This window comes from Mesocricetus auratus, unplaced genomic scaffold (assembly GCF_017639785.1).
Source record: "Mesocricetus auratus isolate SY011 unplaced genomic scaffold, BCM_Maur_2.0 Super-Scaffold_100024, whole genome shotgun sequence".
NCBI classification, from domain to species: Eukaryota; Metazoa; Chordata; class Mammalia; order Rodentia; family Cricetidae; genus Mesocricetus; species Mesocricetus auratus.
In genome coordinates, this window is record NW_024429205.1 from 10,649,315 (window position 1) to 10,671,605 (window position 22,291).

At 39.7% G+C, this 22,291-nt stretch overlaps 1 protein-coding gene across 6 annotated transcripts in view; it reads right to left on the minus strand.

Moving 5' to 3' along the window:
- Nucleotides 1–22,291, minus strand: part of Nbas (NBAS subunit of NRZ tethering complex) — a 275,296-nt gene that overhangs the window by 198,686 nt on the left and 54,319 nt on the right. For all 6 annotated transcript variants that reach the window (XM_005079052.4, XM_013119856.3, XM_013119857.3 and 3 more), the window contains exons 13-21: nt 18,764–18,827; nt 14,919–15,112; nt 13,554–13,811; nt 11,415–11,540; nt 9,272–9,423; nt 7,815–7,955; nt 7,500–7,578; nt 3,163–3,267; nt 2,834–2,970 (exon numbers count right to left, since the gene is read on the minus strand). In XM_005079052.4, the coding sequence (XP_005079109.1) occupies nt 2,834–2,970; nt 3,163–3,267; nt 7,500–7,578; nt 7,815–7,955; nt 9,272–9,423; nt 11,415–11,540; nt 13,554–13,811; nt 14,919–15,112; nt 18,764–18,827 (1,256 nt within the window). The remainder of the gene's footprint in view (nt 1–2,833; nt 2,971–3,162; nt 3,268–7,499; nt 7,579–7,814; nt 7,956–9,271; nt 9,424–11,414; nt 11,541–13,553; nt 13,812–14,918; nt 15,113–18,763; nt 18,828–22,291) is intronic.

Here is a 22,291-nt window from a genome sequence, read left to right on the forward strand (position 1 = left end):
ATCTGAGTGGTTATTTGGAATTGGCAGGTGGGACAGAAAACCTGCTTACAGGATGCTTCCTGGCCATAGAAATGATAAAATTTGAATCAATAAAAACTGGCTAATCTAACCGGGAGTTGGTGGTGCACGCCTTTAATCCCAGCACTAGGGAGGCAGAGGCAGGCGGATCTCTGTGAGTTCGAGACCAGCCTGGTCTACAGAGTGAGTTCCAGGACAGTCTCCAAAACAATACAGAGAAACCCTATCTCGAAAAAACAAAAAAGAAAGAGGGAGGGAGGGAGGGAGGGAGGGAGGGAGGGAGGGAGGGAGGGAGGGAGGGAGGGAGGGAGGGAGGGAGGGAGGGAGAGAGAGAGAGAGAGAGAGAGAGAGAGAGAGAGAGAGAGAGAGAGAGAGAGAGAAACAACTGGCTAATCAGGGACTAGAGAGATAGCTTGATAGTTTAAAATGCTCATTGCTTTCACACAGGACCTTGGTTCAGATCCTAGCACCATGTTAGGAGGCTCTTAACAACCTGTAATTCTAGTTCCCAGGGATCAGACATTTGCAAATATGTGCTCCAACCCACACGCACAAACACAAACATACACCCATATATATACCTGAAATGAAAATTAATTCTATAGAAAAATACTGACTAATCAGGGCCAGCCTGGCCTGGCCAGTGCAGCATGTACTCCAGACACAGACAGGCACATGGTGAGTCCCAGTCACTTCAGCACCTCTTCTGAGTCCATCCATACCCCACTAAGAACAGCCTGGCTGAAGAGGGAGAGAAGCAGGCATCCTCCCAGGCTCATGGACAGACAAACAGATGCTACAAGCAAGGGCCAGACTGCTACTCTGTATGGTACTCTAAACCCTTCAAATAAAACTACTTGCAACTTTCCTATGTACACTTTCTGGAAAAGAAATGCATATATCCAATTCTCTCAAAAAAAAATCACAGAATAATGGAGTACCCACTGTCTGATCCACAAATCACACACTCTGCTTGGGAGACAAAGCATGAAGATCAGACTAAGAGGCCGAACACCATGGAGGTTCTACTCTAACCAGAAAACACCAGCCCAGGGGCCCAAAAAGGAGAAGCAGTGCAGGGGATCATCACTCAGGCAAGGTCTCAGAAACAGACACTATATAATCAATTCTGATTTGTACACTATTTTGTTCCATAAAGTTTCAATCCCCTACTCCTGCTCTCTAAGATTACTTCCCAAAGGGATTAGGCTAGCCTGGGAATGGGGTCCCTTGTCTCATCCCTCAGTGCTGGGATCAATTTAAGCTCTGCATGTGCATTTCTTTCCAGCATTCTGATGCCATTATGCCTGGAGCTGGAGCTGCCTTGTCTCACCTGCTCTTGCTACTCTCCCTTTATTGACTTTTTCTCTTCTGTTTTTCCTGCTGCTCTAATATTAATTGCTAGTCAACCTTAACTGGTTCTCTTTTCATTCCTATACTCCATAACTAATAAATCAGTACAAGCAGACTCTCTTGGCTTCTTCATTCTCAAAAAGTTACTAGAGTTGAAGGGGCAATTTTGAATTAACTACTATTGTATTTAATGTTGAGACTATCACTTATGGCTGCTTTTGCAGTTTGGGGGGCATAATTTGATTATATCCAATGTCATGAGAACATTGGGTGAGAGTTTAGCTACTGAGAGAAAGAAAAACCTCACAGCTAGGAAAGACACACCAAACATACTAGTCTCACTTAAAAAGTCCTTCATCTGAAGTAACACAGATGATTTCAAAAATTCAATCAATGAACTAACCAAGAAACCTGAAAGACCCCAAGAAACATCAAAGAGTCCAGGAAATATGACTCCTTACAAATTTATCAACATTGCACTAACAGATTACAAGAGTTAATTAAATTAAATCCCAAAGAATTCAAATGAATGATTACAAGACAGTTCAATGAACTCAAAAATTCCTTACTGAATTCAAAGAGAATACAATAAGAAGGTGGATAAAATATGCAATTCAGAATAAGATATAAATGAGGTATTCAATAAAGAGATAGAAAAGCCAATGCCTTTTCCATGAGTTAAAACCAAAACAAACCTTTCAGGTTATTGGATCCTGGGTAAAACAACCACATGGAGCGTCCTCCTGTCCCCTAAGGACACTGATAGCCTCTTATTTCAATGGAAGGACCCACTTTACAAAGTCACCCTATGTCTTTAAAGAAGAGTTAATGTGCCCATGTGTCATGCTGACCTAAGATAGGCGTCTCAGAGGCAGGAAGTCACTGCATGCCAGAGATTGTCCTGCTCTGCATGGCAAGTCCCAGACCAGTGAGAGCTCTCTAGTGAGGCTCTTATCTCAACAACAGACCAAAAAGTACAAATAAAGTAAATAAAAGGAGATGTTGAGGTCTCTACTAAAGCATAGTGGTAATACTGGGGCTTGATGTCTATACTGGCTTAGAATCCAGATGCCTGGCATGACCACTTATCAAACAGCCTTGATATTGAATAAAGAGCATTATTAGTCCAACTGATCATATTATGAATTCACCATTCTGTCTCTGGGATTTCAATCAGAGACAAGATTGTGAAGCGGCGCAGGATGCAGACACTACAGGGTCTCTAATCTTACTTATTAGAATTCCAATTCAATTTCTGAAAGATAGAAGTAATTCAAGCAGGCACTGTCAGCCTAAGCATTGTGTTTAAGCAGAAAATAAGTCCATGTGAAGGGATCCTATTTTGATAAATATATTTTTGTTCATCTTAACTAAGTTTTAAATGATTATTTGTTAGGATGTAAGGTGTCTACCATTAAACACACACAAGCGCAATCATAATCGATAAAACAGAGTAGCATACCAAGCCTCAGGCAACAAGACTGAGTATTCATGTGGAGAAGTGGTTTCTGGGAAGTTGGAGAGGATGGCAAGGCGATGAGGGAGCAGATCAGAGCCATGGTATGTCAGCAGGATCTCCAGGGCTTGGACATTACTCTCCTGGATGAAAGGCAAGGCACTATTTTAAAACTCTAATGGTGACATTTTCAAAACATAGCACCATTTTCTGTACAGTTGTTAATATTACAACAGAAAAGAGTGTAAGAGTATATGCATGCACTAACATTGACTACCCACCTCCAAGACTTAGTATTAATTACCATAATTACACTATTTACAAAAAGCAATTACCCGAGCATACGTTCTTGCTGAGAGAACAATATTCTGACTTCTGAACTTCTTAAAAAATTCAGCATCATATCTCTGTTCAGATGCATGAGGCGCCCCTAGGATTTCCTGAGGGAAACAGTGACAATAAATACACTTCTAAATACGGGTGACAAGAAAATATTAAAATCCATTATACCTCTGCCTGCCAAAATAAATAAGGCCCAAATTAGTTTATTTCAACTACCAACTGCTAACTTAAGTACTTTATCTTTTGAGAGCCTATATTTGTTTATAAGTGTTATTACCATTTTAGATCTATAAATAAATATAAAATAGTGAAAATTAAATTGATTTCTGTAGGACAACCAAAAAGCACCTGATACAACAGATAAGCAACAGTTACCATGGCCACTGTTATAAGCACCCACCATCTCTACATGAGAATGCACATGAATTTTACTACTGTTACAGGGAGTGGTGTTAAACACAAGTGAGGCTTTCACTCACTCAGCAAACACAAAGGGACAAGTGTCCACCCTGTCCTAGGGCACTGGGAGAAGCACTGGAGATACAGCAAACAGTACACTTCCCCTGCCTTCAACCAGCAGCTCAACCAGTAAAAAATGAGTTAAGTGTATCTTTTAAAGCATCTGTCAAGCACCAGAGACCTCTGAACATGAAGTAGGTATCACATGATATGAGGAAACTGGGTTGACTTTGATACAAACAATAATGTCACTGTTGTTTCTTAAAGTCCATATTAATCAGAGATACAGAACATCCTGGAATATTCATGAAAATATTAAAGTGAAAAAAAGGCAGATGTGGGGAAGCAAAACCTAAAGACTACAAGATAGCTACATGCTAAAAATGTTGGAGGTTGTGAGGAAGTACCTCTGAGTTCATCATACTATCCTCTACCACTCTTCAAGTTTGAATATTTTATAATGAAAGGCTAAAAAACTTCTGACAAACTTAAAATCAAAGTGTTCAAATGGAGAGTGGGCACTACTTATATGAGCTTTTCTTTCCTAGTCATTTACAAACTTCCAACATGTTCCTCAGCCACCACTCTTAGCTGAAAACATTCATTTTAAACTATTACTATTTGATGGAAATTCAGTTTCCAACCCACCAAAACTGTAAGACTACATCTTCACCAATGTGATTCTCCTTCCTTCAAGGATGGTCAAAACAAACACACCTCTGAACCTTCGATGTCTCGAAACACCGCCCATGCTCTGTGAAAGGTTCAGGCATTACGCTGGCCTGCCCTGTTTCCTGGCAAGATGCACACAGGCAGCACTCTGGCCAGCCCAGAGTTCTGTGAGAACCACACAGCTGTAAAGGACTCCTTTAAAGGATTAACCCCTGCCTGCTTACGCTCTCTCGCTCTCTTACTCTTTTACTCTCTCTTATTCTCATCTCTGTCTCTGTCTGTCTCTGTCTCTGTCTCTGTCTCCCTCCCTGCCTCCCTGCCTCCCTGCCTCCCTGCCTCCCTGCCTCCCTGCCTCCCTGCCTCCCTGCCTCTCTCTCTCTCTCTCCTCTCTCTCTCTCTCTCTCTCTCTCTCTCTCTCTCTCTCTCTCTCTCTCTCTCTCTCTCTCTCTCTCTCTCTCTCTCTCTCTCTCTCTCTCTCTCTCTCTCTCTCTCTCTCTCTCTCTCTCTCTCTCTCTCGCCACGGTTACCTGTCACCCCCCTTTCCCTCCCTGTCTACCAATAAACTCCACGTGGGATCGTTGAGTCACGGGTTGTGTCTCCTTACCGGACAAACCTAAACATTTTAACAACACTGAATACCACTTCAACTCTATTTCTGTGATTACATAGCATGCTCCTTTCTTCCACTCAATGACTCTCTCCTCATCCCTCTAATAACTTGTTCCCGCTAACACACAATGTCCCTTCTTCTCTCTGCTATAAAACACGAAGCCAGTACACATTCTCAAGGACATGCCAGCTTTGTCGATCATGCCCTAAGGCCTCTGTCTGGACTCCAGTTATCATCATAAACTCCTAATCTCCTTATGCTTCCTACTTATCTGGACAAGCTATAGCTGTACAAGCTATAGACTCAGTTTTCATATCCACAAAAAATGGCTAGCAATGATGACCTCAAATACATGTGAGAAGATTATCAAATTCTAGGGACTAAGTATTAGGGACATAGGCTGATGGTTTGTGAGGGCAATTTTGAAGGTATTTTTGAACAAGTATTTACAAGGTCTACAGTGAGTCAGATACCATGCTGACCTCTGGAGTTAAGGAAACAAGTCAAAACTCTGAATTCTACCCTCCTTTCTCTTATAAATCTTCCCTTTTTAAGGACTAGTTGATGGCGAGTTCCTAATAGAGGCCTCTTGGGCATCTCCAGGAAGAGTTCAGTACTCTTCTCTCCTCTGCTTCCTTCACTAAATGTCTGTGTCCTGAGTACTGCATGAAAACTGCTGCTCACATGTCTCCCTACTTCCAGCAACAGCATTATAGCTGACATGTAGGAAGCACCTAGGTAAAATGTAAATGAATTCACCTTTATCTTATTTGCATGGAATCAAAGCATTAGCCATGCCCAATATGAAAATGCAATGCCTATCTCTGCTGCTACGTAACTGGCAAGCATGACAGCCAAACATTCTCATTACATAGTTTTAATAGCCAAGTTCATCCAAGACATCGACTCCTAAAAGGTTAATTTCCTAAAATGAGTGGTCTCAAAAGTACTTTAAAGGTCACTATCATAATATAATAACAATATACTTACTATTGTCATATGGAGAATAAAATTCAACAGCCAGTGAATAATAAAGAATATTAAGTGCACAGTCAAATTCAACATTGCAAGAATCTTTTCTAAGATATTATCATCCAATAAAACGAAAGTGAATTATGAAAATGAGCCATACTCTACAGGCACAGGCAGTTCCCAATATGTTTACTCTTAATATTACCTCAAAATGTCACAGAACTAGAATAAAAAGGATATACTTTAAAGGAATAAGACAGTCCAACGACCAAGCCAGCATCAGCCAATGAACTCATCGGGAACTCTTCAAAGCTTTCTCATTTAGATTATAGACTCACTCTTACCAGCCACAGAAAGAACTCACTCTTAGTGTTTTCTTTTCTTTACCCTTCTCTTCTATCTCCACCTCTTTCTTCTTTGGTTGTTGAGACAGGGTCTCACTATGTAGCTCTTGCTGTCCTGAAACTCACTGTGTAGACCACGCTAGCCTGGAACTCACACAAGACCTTCTGCATCTATCTGCTGGGTGCTTAGCATGCCTGGCCACCATGCTGGCTTTTTCTTTTTAATGCTTGGTGAGAAGGGACAGGGGTCTAACTTATTCTTCTACATGTGATCTCCAGTTTGCCAGCAACAGTTTTTCTTTCAGTGCTTTGTTTGACATCATTTCAAGGAGTGGGGGAAATCCAAGGCTTCGGGGTTTGTATGGAGGGTCAGATGGGTTAATTAAATACCTTTAGCATTATTAGGCCAAGAGCGTATGTACGAGAGGCTCCATACATTGCTCAGCAGTATGGCTGATGCCAAACACAAATGAGACTCAGAGTCTAAGGCTCCAGATGGAAGAGGAAACCTGAGCAACTTTACATAAGAGGATCGCATGAAACACACACACATACAAATCAAACTGCTCAGTCATTGGACGTGGCTCACTCCCACCTAGTATTTTTGTTTGCCTTTTGCCTTCTGAAATAAAGTCTCACTCTATAGCCCAGGCTGCTCTCAAACTCAAGACAATTCCCCTGCCTCAGTTTCCAAAAATTTACCACCATTACAAGCATGGGCTGTCTACTTCCATGTTTAAACACTATCTAAACTGGTACAACTCAATATAAACAAAATGCCCAGCAGAGGGATATATGTGCTTGTGTCCCCAAAAAACAAATAAGCATATTGCTATTAAATTCAAGAGTGGCTCTAATAAAGATCAAAGATCAATCAACTAAACTTAGTTCACTAACAAATCATTAAAATGGGTGAGAATGTTAGTTCTATAAATATTGACACTCAGTATGCCTTGAAATTCCACACTAGAATCAACTCTGTGCCATTACCTGGAAATGAACAAGTGGTAAATGAAAAGGATTTTAAATCTAGAAAGTACATGTGCACAGAAACAGATAAAGTCTTTTCATCCTCTAGTCTAACAATACAACTTCTGGCCTTTTATAATTTCCAGTTTTTACCAAAACCAATCTAATAAAGAATTTGTTTTTTCAATAAATTAATTTTCCCATATACAGAACCTCAAAGACTGAAATATCAGACACTAGGGCAGTGATGGCATGTATCAGAAGAGGTGATGAGCATAACTGATGGGCTAAAATCAATTCTTACCTCATATGTTGCAAGTCGATCTAAAAAGGTTAATAACTTTAGTCTGCAACGGCACAGTTCCTTTTGTTCCAGGGTCAACCTGTGTGGAAGAATTCGATTGAGCTGCTCACATTTACATACATACGCTTCTCTAGGAGGCAAAACAGCATGAAAAAAACCCTTGTTCCCTTGGGGCTACAGCTCTTAGAACCATACAAAAAATCATGAGGGCTAAACAAGAAGTAATACATTCAAGCTGCTTCAGTAACTCAGAGATTCACACAGTAAGAGCACAGGGAAATGATCAGAGATTTTACTTCCCAATGAACAGCTTACTTTGAAAAGTTCACTAATTTAAAGAGCTCACGTCTCTTCTTAAGCTCTTTCTGCCGTTTGCTCTTGGCAGACTCTTTGTCAGGTGGGGTAAGCTCCTCATAGGCGATGGTGTCAATGTCTACATCACCGGGTAATGTGAATCTGCAAAGAGAAATGAACTCAGTTGATTTTTATTAGCTTGGTTTTCTTTTTCCATGTAATAAAAAGTTGCTTTCTCCTATATTTATTCAACTAAGTTAGTTTCTACCAAAAAAAAAAAAAAAACCTTCTTAAACTTCTGCCAAACAGCATTCCTTCACTATAACAATGGGATAAATAATAAGGGTGGTATCAGGGTACATTCACCAGACATAAAACAGGTTTTACAGTTCAAACGACTTCTGTCTATAATCGTGTGTGTGTGTGTGTGTGTGTGTGCGCGCGCGTGCGCGCGCGCGCTCGCACACATGAGCACACACTCCTGAACACATGGGGATTGGATGCCCTGGCACTAGAGTATAGTATGGGCACTGGGAACCAAGCTCAGGTCCTCTGCAGTAGCAGTTAAGTGCTCTTAACTACTGAGTCATTTCTTTAGCCTCCTGCTTTATGGTTCTATGGTCAAAAAAACGATGCTTCTATTGTGTGAATATGTTGTATTTTCTTCATCTGATTATTTGTAGATAGGCATCTTACTAGAGTCTATATGTTATCTATTGTGAACAATGCTATTTTAATAGGGGTAGAGATTTTCATTTCCTTTTTATAAATATACACTAACAGAATTACTAGAGTGCATGGCATTTACCTTTTGTAATTTCTCGAGGAACCTCCATTTCATTTTCCATGGTGGTTTTTATCAATTTACATTCTCACTAAAGTTGCATAAGAGTTTTCTTTCTCTGTGTCCTCACTAACACTTGTTTATTTTTTGTCGTTTTGTAACAACCATTGTAACTGGATTTAAATGATAAGTTGCTGTGGTTTTGATTGGCATTTCATAGATAGGAATATCACACATACAATCTTAACATAGTAAAAAAAAATGCTGGTCTCATTAAAATTATATAATTGTCAGGTATATATAAATTATTTATATCTCAACAAAGTCCCAAATGTCTGGTAAACAATAGCTTGTCCCACAATTGAACACTATTCTTACATTATTAACTGGCATGTAAATAGTGTCAAACACCTGAGGGTAGGTTCATCAGGCGGGTAAACACTAACATGACCCTATAGGCTGACATGGAAAGTCCACTGTTAGTGCACAGAGCCCCGGCAGGAAGCAAGTGTGTGTAGAGCCTGACGTGCCCTCAGCACCGAACCACCACCTGCAAATATAGTTAACTGACAGGAAAGAAAGCACTGGTCAACCGCAACAGCTTCAACGGTAACTTTATGTCTACCTGGCCCAATGTCTCAGCCTACTTTTCTCTATGTCACCTCTGCAGTGAGCGTAGATCTCCAAAACCAACCTGCCATCGTCTGCCCCCTTCCCTATTGCCACGAGAGCCTCCAGGTCTGTGCCCTTCAACCCATACTGCAACAGCTCCTTGGCGGCATCCACATTTTCAGGGACTCTCTCCAAACACTCATGGAGAACCCACGACCGCTTCTTAATTTTACTCTACATAAAAAGAAAAAGAAAAAGAAAAGGAAACATTTAAGAACACATGTCATCATATAAAACCGGATGACTGCTTTCTAGAATTTTAGATAATAACTAGACATTTTGTATTAGGGTCATTAAAAGACCTTGGTCCTAAGTAGCTCCTTGATACCAACCTAAAAAGTCACTAATTCAATTCACTATTGGTGATTGCCACTGGATATAAAAAGTATAACTCCAAACATCATTCAGGCTTTCTAGTTTGTTTAAACATCTTTTAAGATTTATTTATTTATTGTATAGTGTTCTGTCTGCATGTATACCTGCAGGTCAGAAGAGGGCACCAGATCTCATTTCAGATGGCTGTGAGCCACCATGTGGTTGCTGGGAATTGAATGTAGGAAAAGCAGCCAGTACTCTTAACCTCTGAGCCATCTCTCCAACCCTGTTTAAACTTTTTTTATTTAATAAACTTTCTTCATATTGTTTCTTCATCCCCAGCTCCTCCCAGATGTTCTCTACCTCCATACCAACTCAACATCATGCTCTTTTTCTCTTTCTGTCTTTCCAAGGGTGATGCAGGACTAATAGGACAAAAAGTACCATAATGGAAACACTATAGGGAAAAAAAGTCCTTTGTGTGTTGACCAACTACTCCAGGGCATGGGGCCTGCCCTTGAGTGTGGATGACACACTTAGTGACAGCCCATTGGAAAACACTGGTTTTCCCTTTCCTAGCTGGCATCAGTTACAAATAGCTTCTTGGTTAGGGGTGTGACTTTGTGTCTACTTCCCCTTCTCAGTGCTAAGATCCTATCTGGTTTGGACCTGTGGGGGTCTTGTGCATGGTGTCACATGTTTGCGAGATCACACATGAATCGGTTCTGCAGTGTCTGGAAGAACCATATTTCCTTAATCTTCCACCTCCTCACAATCTTTCCTCCTCCTCTATACAGATCCTTGAGACTGAGTCCCAGCCTAGCATGGTGGCAGACAGAAGCTCTGTGGGTCAGCGGGAGTCACAAAGGAGTGGAAATGGGCTAGAAGAAAAGGGTGAAAGGGGTGGGGAAAGAACTGGAAGGGAGGGGGCATTAGGTTCACAGCATCAATCATTTTTTAATTCTAATGAGCCACAGTGAAACACAAAGCTCTAGTACTCTTTTCTTATAGTATAAAAAAGATCTTTTGTAGATGCCTCTAGATTGCATTTTGGTTGTACAAGAAAGAATATAGAGCAGAGAGGTAAGATACGGTGTTTTCCAACGTAGTGAGCACACTTACCTCTGAAGTGGAACTCTAGGAGCACCACAGACTGTGGTTATTTCACTTAACTGTGAGAGGCACCACACGGGGTCAAGCTAACTCAATCATACAAACTCATGGGAAATAGATCTTCAGAAAGTTTTTCTTGCCAATCCTGGTCATGGTCCTACTTGCTTGCCAACCCTAATCTATACCCTGCTTCTGGGGCATGTCCTGCTTGCTAAGACTTAGACTTTCTGACCTCCACCTCAGCTTACTGGCACCCAAGCAGATATCCATCTTCTCTTTCCATCTCAAACCATTAGAGACCAGCTCTGGTCCAAAACAATCCCAGAGCATCTCTTCCGTGCAATCTGTCCCAACTACTGCGTCATCTCCTAAATGAAGTCTCTTGGTCTGAAGATACTCCTTCAACTTCTCCTTGCCCCTTTGTGGTTAATCTCTCCTTACCAGAAATGCCAATCTCAACATTGAGACTCTCCTACTGGTTCTTAAATAGGGCCTGGCCAACGTCAGTGAAGAGAGGTTCAATAACGGAAACAAACAAAGAGATGATTGGTTTATCGAAAGTATACATTCAATATCTTTAGCATCAAAATCCTACAGCAGAAGAAAGATGTCCTGACAATTTTTCCAAGATAGCACTTCTTTACCTATACAAAAATTAGCAGTGTGAAATGCTCTATAAGCATAAGATAATCCATAAATATGAATTTCATCATGTTATCACAACTATTTACACATACCAAGTAATTCTGAATTGAAGCAATGTTGACAGCTGACTTCCTCCACTGCCTCTGATAGACAAGGTCCGTATCCAGGCCATATGTGTGAGCCAAAGACAAGGCTTCCTCATACTCTTCACTTTCAATCTTTGTCAAAGAAACAGACATGAATTACCCATGAGGCTGTTCTGATGAGAGGAAGGATCAAGACAGTGGCCTGGCCTACACAACGAGTTATGAATACACATGCAGTGTTACCAGAAGCTCAGACATTCTGAGAAGCAGGTGAGTCAGGAATTCATTTAGTACTTTAACAAACATGATGAAAAGCTCTTGCTTATACAGCCAAATGGTGGCCAAAATTGGCACTAGAGGCAGGCTGCAGTCAGGCTCAGGTCAACATTCATTCAAAATATTGCCAGAGCACAGTGAATAACTCTGAAAGGCAGTGTTGGCCACACAAACTTCCAAGCCAGCTGCTGAAGCTCACCATTGTAATCTGTTTTTTTTTTTTTATTTTTAGGAACACTCTTATTTACATATCCATCCCCCATCCCCTCACCCTCCCATCCTCCCATGCTTCCCACCATTCACCAACCTACCCCCAACCCACCCTCCACCCACTCTCCAGGGATAGTGAGGCCTTCCACAGGGGATCATCAAAGTCCATCACATCATTTGGGGGAGGGCCCAGGCCCTCCTTTCCATATCTAGGCTGCAATAGTATCCCTCCATAGGGAATGGGCTCCCAAAGTCCATTTGTGACCTAGGAATGAACCACTGGCTCCACTGTTAGACGTTCCATAGACTGCCTCAGCCTCCTAGCTGGTACCCACATTCAGAGGGGTTGATTAGGTCCAATGCTGGTTCCCCTGCTTTATGACAGGATCACCATTGTAATCTTAGTAGAGACCTGTACTTAAATACAAGTAGGAGGGACAGTGTGGGGATCACAGACCCTGGCAGGAAACCCACTCCTCCATCAGCCTGGGAGTAGGCAGCTGGGAGACAATGTTTACTAAAAACATGTTTACTGAAAACAATCCAATGCCATAAATTCCTGATAAGGGCTTGATAAGGGCTCACTCACTAAAACACCCTGACTTTGATCTTCCTGATGGCTAGCTACTTTTTTCTGCTCCCTGCTGTTTTCCGATGCTGGTGTCAGAGATTTTTAACCACCAGCCAGGAAGAAGGAGAGGTCTGTTGGAGATTTGTGCATGTATAGATGGCAGAAGTTTTTCTGGAGGGAAGCGTTTTTTCTTGGGAAGTTCTCCTAAGCCGATTTGGGGAGCATAAAGTTTTCTTAACGCAACCAACTGGTCTCTGTGTCATCTATCTCGACACCCTCGCCACATTCTCCGATACAGGCTGTGCAGCAGGCGTAACAGGACAGCACACAGCAAGTAGAAAAAATATCAGGCTAGGACCAAGGAGATGCTTCATGCCAAGTCTGACAACCTGAGTTTAATCACTAGAAACCACATGGTGGAAGGAGAGAATTGACTCCTGCAAGTTGTCCTCTGACCTTCAAATATGCACTGTGGAACCACTCAAACACACACAAACACACTCAAACACACACAAACACACACACACACACACACACACTCATGTGCTAAGTAAATAAATAAATATAATGAAACATATTAAACACCTTAGGCCACAAGATGGATAACTGAGCAGAATGAATTGTTTCCTTGTTTATTTTTGTTTATGCATGTGTGTGTGTGGAAGGTACACATGCATGCAAGCACATGTGGAGGCCAAAGCAGGATAAATGTCTTCTTCAATTGATTTCTACCCTATACACCAACACAAGGTCTCTCATGTGAACTCAGAGCTCAGCGATTTTCCAGTCTCACCTCAGGAGCACTGGGTGCAGTGCTGCATGCCCACCAGGCATTTAGCTGATCGCTGGCATCTGAACTCTGGTCCGCATGCTTACTGCCCTGGGCTGTCTCCTAGTCCCTGAGTTCTGATCCACTACTGACTTTGATTCCTCAGTTAGAAAGAGAGCATCCTTCTAAAAAGCTCACAGAACTGGTATTTCTCACATGTCATTAAGCCGACACGCCATCTTTGGATCTCTTCTGTTACTGAAATAGTACACAGTTCTGCAATAAACAAGAGCTAGGAGCAGCAGGATGGATGGCTCACCTTTCTCTGATAAAGTTCCTCTGGAGTTGTGGAGCGCAGACTCACAAGGCGGTAGTTTTTAGTGATAGCTCGTGGCCGTTTCCTTGGAGGTGCGAACCTCTCCATCTCTGTCACCAAGTAAAGGCCTTGCTTGATGTAACCAAAATAACGAGCCTTGGCAGATGTGTCATGATCAGAGTCAGAATCCTCGTCTCCTTCATCTTCTTCTCCAGCCCTCATCTCCACGCGAGATCGTTTGGGGGCAAGTTTAATTTCACACTAAATTGAAAGGGGAGATATAAAATTAATGATAAGAAACTAAAGACGGATTTTTAAAAGCTAATGAAAAATTATTTTAACTATACTCTGGTTTGATTCATTACGTGTCATTCACAATAGATCCAAAGAAAACAAAGCAAATCAAAGACCTAGATATACACATTCATATGGTTTCCAAATCTTTAAAGTTGAAGACCACTTTAATAACAAGACATTAATATAAATATCTGCAATGACTTCACAGAACTAAAAGAGTTGGGAATGAGTTTCTTTAAGTTCTAGTATGTCTGCGCTTGCTGTAGAAAAAACGAGAAGACAACTTAGAAAATGGCATGAAGGTCTGCATTTCATTTGCCAAGAATAGTCCTGCGATGTCACAAAGCCTGAAGCTGAAAGGCTGGCTGCTAAGATAACTTCCTTTGAGACTTAACATAACCAGAACCGGCTTGGCACTGAAACTGTGGTTTTCTGTAAGGAAGATCTCTGACTGGATGGTAAACTTCAGACCTAAGAATGTCTGTCAGTATACGCAGAAGTAAAGCTACAGAGGACTACACCCTTGAAAGAATTCACTAAGAACTGAACCACCAGACACAGCTATAAAGACATGGCCAACGCTTTCATCATGATAAACAACATGCTTCTGAAAGAAGAAAAAAAAATTAGGTTACCATACTTTGAAGAAATAATAATACAGACATTAAGTAATTCCTAACAGGAAAGTAATGACAGCATTATATATTTTCAAATGACTCATCTAGAAAAAAAGAAAATATCTATCATGTCCAGTAAAGATGAATTTTTTTTTTGGTTTTAACCAGACAGAGTTTCTCTGTATTGTTTTGGAGGCTGCCTGACTCTGCCTGCCCAGTGCTGGGATTAAAGGCGAAGATGAAATGTTTTAAAGGAAACAAAATAGCTACAAATGTTCTTTATTCTCTTACCAATATAATACATTTAATTCATGGATTATGGGATTTTTCACATTATACTCAGTATTGTATTTCAACAACAGACTTATGTTTAAACACAGAACTACATCACACACAAATAAAAAGCCAAATACTCAGTTTAGTGCACATGTCCTCTCAAAGAGAGAAACCTCACCTCCAAACTTAAGAAGCCCCCATCATGGGTAGCAGTAACTTGGGGAGATGGCTCGAACCACTCACAGGATTTTCCCAGTAAATTCTTCAAAGTTTTCGCTGATGAAACAGTTAATGCCCCAGAGCATCGAGCCAAGGTCACTGCACCATCTGCCCACCAATTGACATCAATCAATGGGTAAAAGGACTCTTTATCTGAAGGAAAAAGAAACTGTGAATACATCTGCAAATGTGATTCAAATGCAAAATCTTCATGTAATATTTAAACTCCAAGTTAGTTCATTATTTGGGGGATTTCAATGATGCCTTAAAAAATAGAAGAGGAAAGTAAAACTGAAAGCATCATTCAAATTCTTACTCAGGTAAAGATAGAAAAGGTACAGTAATTCACTTAAGTAATACCTAAGGGGCAACAATAAGGCAAAGTAAGCACTTTAAGGTCCTTTTCCTCAAAACAATGACACACAGCTGACAACTGGAGCTCTTGCTTAGCATTTGTAAGACCCTAGGTTGTAACCAAAAAAGGAAGGGAGACATGGGACAGGACACAACTCATCAAAAACAAAATTATATACTCAAGAAAGAGATACGTAACCATTTTCAGCATAGTAAGTAGAAAAGCAGATGCATGTAAATCCCACATATACAATGTTATAAAAGATCTTAGAAAATGTACTCCTACCATTTTAGACATATTTAAAAATAAAAATGTATAATATTTAAAAAATATCAGCTTCCAACTGTTGATATGTTACTTATCGTTTAATAGAGAACAAATAAAAAATTTTGATACTAAAATAATTATGGTTCACCAAACTGGGGAATTTAAAAGGAAATGTCATGATATTTTGTTATAATTTCATAGTACTTTTTTAAATGAGTATTATTTCACAATATATATGATATGGCCCAATGATGCCTATAACATAAAGTTTAAAGCACACTTAAACTCAAAAAGAAAATATTTTAAAAATTAGTCAGACGGAAAACAACTCATTAATTTAAAATAAAAGAGGGGGTGACCCTAACACATTTCTTCAAATGGAAGCCTCAAGCAATTTGTTTAAATTAGAGGTTTCTAGGCTCATGCATGCATCTGGAGCTTATATTGCCAGCAGCTGGAAAGAAAAATATACCACATTCAGATACCCATAAAAAATAAAAAGAAATAAACAATTATGACTACAACATGCAAGAACTCTGGGAAATGATGAAGCAGAAGATGAAGTTAAAATACAAAGCAAAGGCAGAGAAAATCCAGTTAATCAAAGTATAGCAGAAAGCATCACAAATAAAGGAAAAGACATGACTACAAGCAGCTAGAACCCCAAGTAAACTTGAACTGAGAACCAATGTGCTCCATTACGCATGGTACTCAAGATGCTAAAGCTAGAAAGCAAACAATATTAAAAGCTCCAAGAAGAAAAACTCTACTCTTAAAGACAAAATTCATGTCTGACCTCTCAGCAGAAGAAAACAGATGGAATGGAACAATAAGATAAGTGAAGCCCTGAAAATAAATAACTGCCAACTGTGACTACTACATGCAATAAAGTTATCTTTCAAAAAAATCAATAGAGAAATGAAGGCATTTCAAGGTAAGTGTCAACTGAAAAAATAACTAACTACCAAGCCAGCACTGCAGAAGGTACTTAATGGACACCTGCACAATATGGGTGCTATTAATCCTAAGAACATAGAAAAGAATAAATTTCATGAGAGGAAGAGAAGAGCAAAAGAGAAAGAATCACTCATGTCCAACGCAGTAAATAACTGAAATGAACAGGGGGAAAAAGAAAAAGTCAACAATAATTGAACAACCCAGGTAATCAACCCACAAAATTACATAATTCAGCACATCCCTATTAATAACAAGACTAAAGACAGGGACTGCAGAAATGGCTCAGAGGTTAAAAGCACTGGATGCTCTTCCCAATTCCCAGCACCCACATGATGGCTCACAACTACAGTTCTGGGGGCTGTGACACACACACAGACATACATGCAGGCAGAACACTAATGTACATACAATGAAAATAAATAAACATTAAAAAAAGAGTAATGATGAGTGATCTTAACTTTCCAATTAGAAACTCAGTAGCTGGCTGGACTAAAACCCAAGACGCATCATTTGGTTGTCTACAAAACACATCTCACTGGCACAATCACAGAGACTGATAGTAAAAGGTTGAAAGTTGCTATAATCTAAAACAAGTAACATCTGATAAAGGAGACAAAATTGGTCAAAGACATTTTTAAGAGGCAACTATATATTAATAAAGGGAACAATCTATGCAGAATATATAACAATTATAAGTACATGAACTTCATAAAAAACTATTAGATAATACACAGTTGAGAAAGATCCAGATTCAACAATATACCATTTTAATACCTCAGTCTAATCCATAGACAGATCATCCAGACACACACAAAAACTATTAAAAGACATAAACTTGAGTCAAACTTCACCATATCAAATAGACTACAGAGACAACTAAGTGTATTCTGGAATCTACATTCTTCTCAGTAGCCCATGAGGCTCTTTCTAAAATAGATTGCATTAGACCATAAAGCAAATCTTACCAAAAACAAAACAAGAAATATAATCATCTCTTCCATCTTACTAGATCACAGTGGAATAGAGGTAGAATTCAATACCAAGGGAAACCACAGAAACTACAAAATCCACAGACTGAACATTCTTGAAGGGTAAAGAAATCAGAAAGGAAATTAAAAATTCCTAGAATCATATGAAAATGAAAGCACTGTTTATACTCTTTGGGATCCAGCAAATGTGGTTTTATTAAGAGGAAAGTTCATAGCTATAAGCTTTTACATTTGTAACTCTGAATGATCTCAAATAAACAACAGAGCACATTAAAGTCTCAGGAAAAAAGAAGTCAAAACCAAAATCAGAAGACTAACAGTTAACAAGGGTTCCAGAATTAATGAAGTACTAAACGTACAATACAAGGAGTCAAGGAAACAAGTGTTGGTTCTTTGAAAAAATGAAATTGACAAACTCTACCCAAACTAACCCAAAAAAGGAAGAAGACCAAACAGTAGCACTGTAACAGGTACCACCAAAATCCAGAAAGTTATGACAGAATACATTGAAAACCTGTATTCACAACAATGGCAATTGAGAAGAAACTCATATGACCTACTAACATTAAATCAAGAGGACAAAAGCATGTGAAGGCGCCTAGACTTCACTACGAGAATGAAGCAATGATGAGAGTCTCACAGCATAAGCACCAGTCCAGGATGGGAGGGAGTCACTGCCAAATCCCACCAGACCTTTAATGAGGACACATTAGCACTTCCAAATATTCCATAATATAGAAAGGAAAAGAACAACAGCAAATATATCCCATCACATAAGAATTAGCCTGATAACAAACCACAGTAAGGACGGACAAAAGAGAAAACCATAAACTGAAATTCTTAATAAAGTACTTGCAAACTGAAATTCTTAATAAAGTACTTGCAAACTGAAATCACCAGCACATGAAAAACATCATATATCTCAAACAAAAAATGGGGGGGGGGTCATTTCTTCTGTTTGAATCTACTACTAAAGTATTACTTTCATTTAATAGCAAATGTTGATTGTCCCCATTTACAAATCATTTTAGAAAACAAATTATTTCAAATATAAAGGTGTATAAAAAATTCAGAGAAAGAACTATAAGTCTTTCAAATAAAGAAACAAAAATGAAAAAAAAAATCACATGCCTTGCTACAATTCTGTGGTAATTGGAAGAAGTTCTAGAGGCTTTACACATCTAAAGAATAATTAAGTGATAAGAGGAAACTTGTAGAGCTGTAACCCCCACTCACCTTTTATTTTCTTCCTCTTCTCAGGAGACAACCTCCAATCAGGATTAAGCTCATCATGGCCTGGCTAAATAAAAAGATTGGTATAGAATTTATTGAGTCAAATATGTAAGAAAACTATGTGAAACTCACCAAGACCCAGGAAATTTTTACAATTAAAAAAAAAATGGGGAATCGATGCTTGCCCTTGGTCTCTGTTCCAATCCAAGTCTTCGTCAGTATAGGAGTTCGGTGACACAGATATCACTGTATCTAATGCTCACAGACAGGAACTATGCCTCAACATGCATACACAGGATCACCAGTGTAGACAACTGGAACAAGAAGGAGCTAGCCTCACTGCCAGTTTACTCTTTGGACAAGTACCCACACTAAGAGGTAGTGGCTGAGTTGCTATGAGTAAACACTGGCCTGGGTACACTCCAAACTCCTTGAATCTATGCAGATGGATATGCCAAGGGCAGCAGCACCTAGAAGCTCACAGCCTACAAGGAAGCACACCCCCAGGCCATTTGCTCTTAATACTGCATGGACACGGTCTAAGGCACAGCCTTGTTTTCCTTCTTTTTGTCATCTGTTGGAGCTCAAGACATAACACCACACCCGGTACATCACCTTAGGTTGGTGACTTTGAGCTGAAGTTGGTGACCTAAAGCAATGTGTCTCTGACTGTCTCCTGCCCTCCTATCTCAGTCCCTCATTCTTCCCAAAAGTGAGTTACAGGAATCAGAATTCCTCTCACACAGGAGGTCATAAAATTAGGGCTCCTGCTCCAAAGAGAGCCATGAAGGCTACAAGGTTCTTGACCTGCAAAGTCTCCTGCCCCTGGGTCTAACCACACACAGCTGTGGTGGAGGGGCTGACAGAAAGGCACGGAAGGATAGCCGAGTCCTCGCTGGCGTTCCCCAGGGTCTATCATTATTAGATTACAACCTTTATGTCCAATCACATTTTGTATGGCTATCCTCGGAGTGATCCTGACACCTTATTTCACTCCCACAGTTTCTGGCACCCAGTGCTGGGCAACAGGGAAACTGACTCACTCTGAGTCCTGAGGATGAGATCCTGGAACTACTAACAAAAAAACAGTGAAAGGAGAAATAAATACAATCAGGATGAGATCGTGGAACTGCTAACAAAAAAAAAAAGTGAAAAAGAAAAATAAATAAATACAATCAGCTTTCCAGAATCTGCCTACAGAGCCTGTTTGAGAACAGAAACACAGTATTTCTTTTTTTCTTTCCAAATACAGCACATTTTTCCAACCCTTGCAGGAGAAAGTCACTGATTAATAAAATGTGCTATGCCTTTCTCTTATGGGCTTATCTTTGGCTATGCAGGTCTGTGTATCCCTTACATACACACACCAGTGAGGCGAAGAATCAGCCCAATATATTCTCTCTACTTTGTGTCTGCAAAAAAGTAAACGCACAGCACTTTGCAGTATAGCAGTGGCCCAAACATGTTCTAAGAACACGGACACGTTTTGTTTACTGACAGGCTTAATTGCCATAATGAACTAAAACAATGTTTTCTTAGATTCAAAGATTTTATTTCCCAGTTTTTTGTGTGTGTGTTTGTTTGTTTTCACCACTAGAATCAGTCTCAGCCTTGCACAGAACAGGAGCAAGATTTCAAGTGTGTATTCACTGTACAAATATTTCTTAGTGTTTAATATGCAAACCCCTGGTAACGCTTCCAGTGAGGTATACACAGTGCTGATTCACCAGAGTCCACAGTTTAGTGAAGTTGTGAAAACAGCTGTGGGTTCTAACAAGATTAATCACACTAGCGACCGCCTTCCCACGTGTCCTTCATTGATTCATCATTTAACAAAATTAGTCCAACACCTACTCTGTATCAAAGAGAAATAAAATTAAAATGGAAAAGATAAGTTTCTATTTCACTTTTTACACCTACACACAAGTAGAGGTTGAAAAGTAATAAAACTTCAGAGAAAAATTAAGACTAAATACAAGATGTAAAGATATAAACATAACATATGGGAAATGTTTGAAATGAAAATTATTGGAACAATTTTACTCTCTTCTAGACATGAACAAATTTAGCACAGAGATTTCCAGCCAGATGGATTCTTCACAGTGACAATGAAAGCCAAAGTATTTAATCAACTCAAAACTGGATACAAAGTAAATTAGAATAGGCACTCCCATAACTATCTCTAATCATTAGTCTTCACAGAGAAAATACTCAGTCACACAAAGTACATTATAAAAACTAATAAAGCGGCAAATTGCATGAAGAAAACCCCAGATGAGCTGAATCCACAATTTCGGTAAAGAACTGTAAAGAGGTGCAGGGCAGAAGTAACACTGTTTTCTTCTCAAACAACAGTTATAAGCTGGCTATATTACATACTGCCATATAATCGATTATCAATTCATTCATTGGGCTGTCCACTCCTTCCGTAACATAGCCACAAAGGGAGGCAGAACTCTGCCCTGCCTGCTGGACCAGGCTCTCTTGATGACTGCTGGAAAAATGAGAAAAGTACAGCCAACCAAGTATTTCTCAGAACCTGGGATTCCACTTTAAAGGGAGTCCAGTGAATTTGTACACACTCGTTCACACATCTGGTAAATGACAGTATTATGCCACTCCCTGGTGGCTACGCATTTGCATATTTTCAGTGTCTGAATAATGAACTGCACACCAGTGTGTGTCACCCAGACAGGCTGCAAGGCGCTATCCCTTCCTTGAGTACATTAGTCTCATATGCTAGTACCTCATTTGTTTAAACACGTCAGTACTTTTATTTTGGGAGGGTGACTGAGACAGGATTTCTCTATGTAACAGCTCTAGTTGTCCTGGAACTAGCTCTGTAGGCCAGGCTGGCCTCGAACTCACAAAGATAGTACTTATAAACACTGCTAGTCAATATTCTAACAAAAGGATAGAATCTTGATTCCACCACATAGTGATATAATATTAATTTATTTTGCACTATTTTACATCTATTAAAATGGGAATAAAAACACTTTTTACTAAGTAGATTTGCTATAAACCCAACTGCTCTGTTAAAAAGCCAAGCTGTAATGTGCAAATTTAGTTCCAAGAATTCTCCTCCCCAACACTATAGCTCCAAACCTCTTTCCCTGAGCTTTTCCTTTTAATATTAAAATGTTACTTGAATTTTTTTCTCTATAATTGTCCTGGCAAGACTATGACTATCTTTAGGACACAGGCTGATACCTACCACATTCCTTCCTGCAGAGTTCAGCAGAGATTTGACATTATGGTTTTATGATGGTGTTACCATGGCTATAGGAACAAGCTATTCCATTTTATGGAATGGTTATAACTAATCCTTGTGTTCACTATAGTGTACCAGGTTTTAATACTACACATGCTAAAGTCCCAATGTAAAACACACAACTAGTGTGACCACGTCCAAAGACTTAGGTGAGACTCTGACAAAGTCTGCTCTTCAAATGATAGGAAAGTTACCACCTTCACCTTTTCCAAGTGATCGATGTCTCCAGTCCTCTGGACTCCTCTAAAAAGCTAAGA